Source organism: Epinephelus moara, chromosome 1 (assembly GCF_006386435.1).
Source record: "Epinephelus moara isolate mb chromosome 1, YSFRI_EMoa_1.0, whole genome shotgun sequence".
Taxonomy (NCBI): Eukaryota; Metazoa; Chordata; class Actinopteri; order Perciformes; family Serranidae; genus Epinephelus; species Epinephelus moara.
This window is the reverse complement of record NC_065506.1, coordinates 6,760,732-6,768,740: the sequence shown is the minus strand read 5'-3', so window position 1 is coordinate 6,768,740 and position 8,009 is coordinate 6,760,732. Positions and strand designations below refer to the sequence as shown.

The 8,009-nt window shown below is 42.8% G+C and overlaps 1 protein-coding gene across 1 annotated transcript in view; it reads right to left on the bottom strand.

Annotated features, from left to right (window-relative positions):
- LOC126393620 (membrane progestin receptor beta-like) overlaps nt 1–8,009 on the bottom strand; it is a 14,480-nt gene extending 6,471 nt beyond the window's left edge. Inside the window, exons 1-6 of the mRNA XM_050049895.1 lie at nt 7,914–8,009; nt 7,808–7,835; nt 7,511–7,649; nt 5,495–5,774; nt 5,255–5,367; nt 373–529 (exon numbers count right to left, since the gene is read on the bottom strand). Of these exons, the coding sequence (XP_049905852.1) occupies nt 373–529; nt 5,255–5,367; nt 5,495–5,774; nt 7,511–7,649; nt 7,808–7,835; nt 7,914–8,009 (813 nt within the window). The remainder of the gene's footprint in view (nt 1–372; nt 530–5,254; nt 5,368–5,494; nt 5,775–7,510; nt 7,650–7,807; nt 7,836–7,913) is intronic.

Sequence of the window (8,009 nt, the reverse complement as noted above, 5' to 3'; positions counted from 1 at the left end):
TTTTTTTTTTTTTTGGTAGATTGGCTTATGGGGTGATTTTGAAGGAGTAATTAAGTTAATCTTCTTATAAGTGGATGTAATATGTAGAGATGCCATCTAGACCATTTTTCTTCGTTTTGTTTTTTTAAAGTCTATATTTTGCTTTACAAAAACGTGAAAAAGCAGCTGTGACCAAGCTATCACAATGTGAGTAGCATTGTAAGCATAATTAATAGCGATATACTTCAGTTGTGTGTTTTTGTATGCAAGCGGGTCTGCTGACAGTCCAAAATGGCGGCGGTAGGACGAAACCATGGGCGAGTCTGTTGCTATGGGGCGTTCTATTGAGCTTCGCCTCTTGGTATCCATGCTCTTTGATACAGGTTAACCGACCTGTCCCACCATGCTTTGTGTCCAGGTGGTGTTGGAACTGTACAGGCACAGAGCCAGAGCGCAGCCGTACTGGTAGACCGCAACGCCCACGTAGTCCAGGAAAAACAGGGAATAATGAGCGTGCTCTGAGTGGGACTGCAACAGGTGAGCCGCAGCACTGCAACACACCACTTCATTAGTTCATTAGTTAAACCTGACAGAGCTAAAAGAAAGTAAATACTGGATTCATTAGGTGTGCACAAACATGACATGATTATGCTGCTCTATGTGTGTTTAATGTAAATGGACTTGCATTTGCCTTTCTAAACTTCCAACCACTCAAAGTGCTTTTTACATTACATGTCACATTCACCCATTCACACACACATTCATACACTCGTGGCCAAGGTTACCATACAAGATGCCACCTGCTACTCTGGTGAACATTCACAACACTCATACACCCATGGATCAGCCATTGAGAGCAATTTGGGGTTCAGTGCCTTGCCCAAGTATACTTTGACATGCAGACTCAAAGCGTTGATCCTGATTAGTGGGTGGATGACCTGCTCTACCTCCTGAGCCACAGCCGCCACACAAGATAGTATGCTGTGTTTAAGCTTGCTCATCTGAATCATCACCTGTCCTCTGCTCTCCAAACCAGGGTTTCCCACACATTAATTTTTTGTGGCAGCGGAACATCTGGTGCTACATATTGATTTTCTTCATTTGGAGCTGGACTGCTTAGGAGCGCTGTTGGAACATATATATACTGTTCAGTTATTCGCTGCACCACGAGCATATCCTGGGCACAGATGGAACAGCAGGTGCAGTGAGAGTGAAACATAACCGGTTGCGCCGAGTCTAAAAGTTTGCTTTCACATGTCTCTGCAGCAGCCGCTCCCCATGTCCATCGATCTGAACAGCTCTGACGGGATTGACTGATCAATTATCAACTCTGCGGCTCCACAAAGTGCTGCTGAGGATATAAAATATTCTGGGTTCCACCTGCGCTGCGTTCACAGACCCGCAAAACCATAGAATTTAGAGAGGCAACACAAAATGATGATGAAAGGGGAATACAAAAACCAGAAAGTTTGCTGTTTCTTTGGGAACACTGAAAAACTTTATCTATAGCTCAGTGTTACCACAGACATGATGGAGCAGAGTGCAGTGGGAGGAAATGGAAACGTGGGCACAATTATCTATATAAAACACACAGACTAACTAACTAACTAACTGATTGACTAACATAAACAATTGAAAATTGAAAAACATTAGCTTGCACCGTTAGCTCCGGTAAGGGAAAGCGGCTGACCAGAAGTCACGCACAAAAACACGGAAGTTGATCACTACTTCCGTGTTTGAAAATAAGGTGAATAGTGAGTACCAAAAATACTAATAAGAATACTAATAAATAAAGTCCTCTCTCTGCTCCTCTCTCTCTGTTTGTACTGTCAACCAAAAGGCAAATAACCAAACAATGTGTTTTATATCTAATAAGAGATATAAACTGATACATTGATCATTCTAGATAGATAGACCATTTGATCTTACACTCTTACCTGAACCTGGCTCTTTTTTTTGAAAAAACAATCTTATATCCATGATGAGGCTGTCTGTCTGTCTGTCTGTACACACACATGCGCATGCACGCGTGTGCGCATGTGTGTGTACAGACAGACAGACAGACAGACAGACAGACAGCCTCGTGCAATGGGAGTTATAATGTTAATGGACATCCAGTCAGTTAGCTAGTCAGTAGCACCTTGGCTTTAATATTAACACATGCACATGACACAACAGCTAGCTTCTCTCATTCCAATTCAAACAGAGGACAGTGGTACTGACCACCTGTAACGTTTCCTAGCTGGAAAAAACGTCAGCTAACTCCTACCTAACAACATAAACAGTGACGATTAAATGCAGCAAAAATAAGGACTGGTAATGATAATAATGTGTTGGTATTGAGTGGTAGAAATTAGGAAATGTGCCACATATCCTGGTTTCAGCCAGGTATTTACACCACTACTGCATATCACCCACTCCGAAAGGCAGCGCATTGCTCTGTGCAGATAGAGCGCTCAGGATCAGAGGTTTAGGGGTGCTGAGCACCCAGAGAGCTGCCCGGCCAGGCAAGATAAATTTCACTGTTTTGTACATTTTAACGCAATTTCATTCCCACATTTGTGAAAGAAAAGCACAACACTTTTTAGGAAAGTCTGTGACTAAACCATCAAATCTGATAAAGGTTATTTAAATGCTGAGCCACAGCAAAAGAGGAATGGATTGGAATCATAAAAGAAACATATTGTAACCCTAATTTCTGGGGGAGGATAACTCATTTTGATGCAGCAGCTCCTCAACATACACATAAACAGTATGTATGTTTCTGGAGTAAACCAGCCCCCTATAGTGAGTATCAAAAATACCAAAAATGGACCTTGGACTTATTTTTTTGACTTTTATTTGAAATGCAATGCACAACATGTAACATTAACACATTAACAGTTATTGACTTTTTCAATGTTTGTCTCTGCCTTTTTCGTTCTTGTCTGTATTATATGATAAAAATAAAATAAAAATACACTTCAAAAAAGAAAAGTGCTTGAAATCTACAAAATAATAATAATAAATACACACAATAGGAGTTATAATGTTAATGGGCATCCAGTCAGTTAGCTAGTCAGTAGCACCTTGGCTTTAATATTAACACATGCACATGACACAACAGCTAGCTTCTCTTATTCCAATTCAAACAGAGAACAGTGGTACTGACCACCTGTAACGTTTCCTAGCTAAAAAAAACGTCAGCTAACTCCTACCTAACAACATAAACAGTGACGATTAAATGCAGCAAAAATGAGGAACATAAACAGTGACGATTAAATGCAGCAAAAATGAGGACTGGTAATGATAATCATGTGTTGGTATTGAGTGGTAGAAGTTAAGAAATGTGCCACATATCCTGGTTTCAGCCAGGTATTTACACCACTACTGCTTACCCACTCTGGAAGGCAGCGCATTGCTCTGTGCAGATAGAGTGCTCAGAGCCCGAGTCAGGGAAAGGTGGGAGGGATGGGGTGGATCAAACCATTTTTTTGGGGGGGAGGGGGGTGCTGCTGCTGTATTTACGTATATTATATTATATTATGTTTCAACCAAGTATTGCATGGTTTTGACACTTTTCTAGCTTGTTAAAAAAAAAAGGACATACAGTAAAAAAAAAAAAAAAAATTAAAAAAGCTCTCAAATTTTAGGGGTGCTGGGATTAAATTTAGGGGTGCTTGAGCACCCCCCAAAATGGGCTAGAAACGCCTATGACCATAGCTAATTATCAGTAAACACAAAGTACAGCTGAGGCTGATGGGAATGTTATTAGTTCAGCATAGAGCCCTGCGCTGGTGCCCAAGGCCCGAGGGGCCCGACGGCCCGACAGCCCGAGGGCCGGGCTTCGGACCAATTACCACATCATTACCTCGGACACAGGCCGGGCTCGGGCTTTTTTTTTTAACCTGCCAATTAGAGAGGTGTGTGTTTGTGTTTAACCAATTTAAATGGCAACACTTGAACGCAGCAGCCGCTGTGCCTCTCCCTCTCTGCTGCACGTCACTCATCATATTGTAGCGTCCGCCAGGACGTGTGGAAGGATGACGCGGTTATTCGGCAAACCACCGTTTGTTACTGAACAGTACAGGTTACTGTTGGCCGTAACCACGCCAAAACAACCACAAAACAAGGACTTAGCTGTAACGTTAACTCGAACTATGCACTGCTGCTCTCTCCTCCAGCTCGCTCCACACACACAAGCACGCGCACTCACACAGCCCTCATCCTCGTCACTCTCGCACCCCGCTCACAGAACATTGACGTTACAACAGAACATTCATTGCAGGGTCGCTACAATATTTTACTGATCCCATTCATAAACACTGTGATAAGGTTTGTTTTGTTCGTGTTTGTAGCTTAGGCTTGGATAGACGTGTTTATTTGTTAATAGACCTGCCACCTACGATTTGCAATATCAGGCACTGCAGTTGCATCGTGCACAGTCACTTCAAAAAACAAAATAATCAATTAAACAGCCCCGAAAATGCTTCAAACACTTTTCTAAATAATCTTAATATTCAAAGGAAATGAAATATACCCACTTATGCCATTAAAAGTGCTTAGATAAGGTCGGAGGTCTATAACTGCACATATAGACCTCCGACCTTATCTGGGTATATTTCGTTTCCTTTCAATATTAAGATTATTTAGAAAAGTGTTTGAAGCATTTTGGGGGTTGTTTAACTGATTATTTTGTTTTTTGAAGTGACTGTGCACGATGCAACTGCAACAGTGCGCAGCAACAGTTGACAATTCTCACTAAATAGGAGAATACAGTCATTAAGTTAAATAAATTCATATTTAACTTTATCCTTTCAATCAAAATATAATGAATATAGCTTAATACCACGCTAGAAACCCCAATTAAACTATTTTAATGTCTGCAACATTAACAGCCTACATGTTGTTATGGGAGGTTTAAAAAAAAAAAAAAAAAGTCGGGCTTTTTTTTCGGGTTCGGGCATGAGAATTCTGAAAACCTGTCGGGCCGGGAGCTGACCATTGACAAAAATATCCAAATTTGAAAAAGATGTCAGGCGCACACTCTAAGACTCGATGCAAACATTTTTTTTTTATTCAAGTACCAACGTTTCGACTAGACCGTCTTCATCAGGGTATGAAGACGGTCTAGTCGAAACGTTGGTACTTAGATAAAAGGTCATGATCACCCAAGTTAATACAACTGATCCTGAAAGGATCATAAATGATAAAATACATTTCATCACAATCCATCCTATAGACATTCCAGTCTGGACCTAAAGATGGAAATACTGAAGCTTTTTCTTTGGCTCACCTGCAGCTCAGGTACGTGATGGCAGAAAAAACATAGAGGACCAAAGGCAGCGAGGAAACATCCACAGAAAACCCCTGACCTTCAGGACCCTGCAACCGAAAACCCAGGATCCCCTGAGGAGGTCATTGGTTAGACAGCAGGAGGTCACAAACAAAGCTTTCAAACACTTAACAGTACAGGACACATCAGTACCCCTCCTTGCAGGATGGTGAACATCATGAACCTCAGTGCCACGCAGACAGCAGCCACCAGGTGGCTCCACACGTTCAGAGTCTCGTTGTGTATCTGGAAGAGGCTGAGGACGTAGCAACGCCACGACAGGCCCACAGGACGGTAACCAGACAGGATGAAGCGCTCCCGAAACAGAGGGGGCACGTCCACATCTCGGACGGTGGGGGGAAGAGAGGGGAGGAGGCGGTCCAGCAGAGGGAGGAAGGTGAAGCACAGTGAGGGAGGGGCAAACGACACCCGAGGCATGATGGGAGAGGATCCTTTTCTTAGCTTGTTGTTCTGTGCAAAGCTGAAATGATTAAACAAGTTCTTATAGCCAGGTAGGTGGGACTTACACAGGTGTGTCAAGGGACTGGATAAGATGGTAGGTGGTTATACAGGTAGGTAGTGGTTTAGCCAGGTGTGTTGGGGGTTAGTGAGACAGGTGTGTTGGTTGTTAGACAGGTGTGTTGGGGGTGTGAGAGGTTGGTAGGGGGTTAGGCAAGAATGAAATGACAATAATCACCCAAGACAGTATTTTGCTACTTTAGCGAGCTAGCAGTTTATCCACGTCAGCAAGTAAGCTAACATTAGCTAACATTAGTCAGCTAAAACTACAATTTTACATCATACTTAACATGTCACTACTTCCTGTAATATTAGTATTTCTTTTCAATACTTGGGGGAACTGAAATTATAAACAATAATTAGCAAGCTAGCACAACCCACTGAACCCTCCCCACCAATAGGACACTGCTTCCCCGAGAGTAGATGGCAGATTGGACCTTAGCCGCTGTGGCAACTTGAATTCAGCCACTGCAAATCCCAGACCCAGGGTTCACAGCAGGCTGGTGGCTGTCAACATGCAGGTTGTGATTTGCATAACTGTGGCAACTAGTGTTGCACGGTATACCGGTACTAAAATAGTACCGCGGTACTAGAGTATTCCACAAACGCCTTTCTTGTTCCTATTGGAGCACAGATTGCGCAAGTGGTGTGTATGACAACACCTGTATCAACATTCGCAGCTGGCGCACGTGAAAAAAGACAAGAGAAAGTCTGCCTCGCAAAGGGAGACAACACGAGACAACACAAACTTGGTGGAACATTTGAGTTACCAAACCGTGACATCCGTACCGAGGTACTTACCGAACCATGATTTTTTTGGTACCGTTACACCCCTACTATTTATTGTTCTAAAGGTTTGTATCCAAAAGGACTTTTCCTTAGGAAAAGTACCGAAGAGTATCGAAATTCATATTAGTATTGGTACCGAAACAAAGATTTTGGTATCGTGACAACACTAGTGGCAACAGAAGTTTACTGCTCTGACAGGGACTCAGGGTGGTCAAGAGGGCAGTCCGGGATCATACCCCCGATGCTCGCTCTTGCTATGGCTGAATTCGAGTTGCTACAGGGCACTAAGTGAAGGTCTTCCTTCCTGCGTAGTCTTAGGAAGGGTGGGACTTAGCCTCAAACTTTCAGGCCACACCTGGCCTGCGATCCAAATCGCATACTTCTACTATATCACATCTAACCTTGAAGTCATGTCAACAGTTACACTGTTACAGTGCCCTGTCATCAATTATTCAACACCCAGTACACAGTATATTGACTGAGTTATAATGAAACACATAAGAATAGATAGATGAGTTGAGTAAAACATATATTTATTCTGGCAAAACCATAAATCAAACTGTTTCTAAAAGGAAACATAAAAACACCAGCTATGTAAAAACATTTCATGAAGGAAACAAAAGACATCAACTGTGTTGATTAAAAGATTCTTAAAGGAAAACATAAAGTAGCTGATTAATTTCTTTAAGGAAACAAATATATGACTGTTAAATAAATAAATGAATAATAAATGAAGACATTATTATAAATAATCATCATTTCTTAGCTAATGCCTCCATTATAGCCAAAAAACGTTCCTCCTGCCTCTCCTCCCTCACCCTGGCCTCGTCCTCTCTCCTCCTGGCCTCCTCCTCTCTCCTCTCCTCTCTCACCCTAGCCTCCTCCTCTCTCCTCCTAGCCTCTTCGTACCTTTGGTCCTCCTTCTTCTGCTGCTCACGCTCTCTTAAAGCCTCCTTTTCCTCCATCTCCCATAAATAATTAAAAACATCGCCCTCCTCCCTCCCTCTCTTTCTTGGTCGTGGCCTCTGGCACTCATCCTCCAGCACTGCTGGATTAGAGACAGAGGGAGGAGAGACAGCAACAGTGGCCTGGCCTGCTGAACTAATGAGCAGTGGTATGGGCTGATGGATGGCTTGCTCCCCAAAGCTGCATCCATCAGCCCATACCACTTCCAGGTGGCTGCTGTTGTCTCTCCTCCCTCTGTACTGACGCCTGTCCTAGGACACTTCAGATCCTGCAAAAACAAGAGAATTCATGTTACTAAAACATAGTAAATAATAATCAAAGACAAACACAGAACCCTGTAACTGACCTTGTACTTCTGCTTCAGGTTTTCCCACTTCTTCTTGACCCAGGCAGGCTGGACCTCCCCCTGCAGGTCATTTTCTACTACAAACAGTGTGTTCAT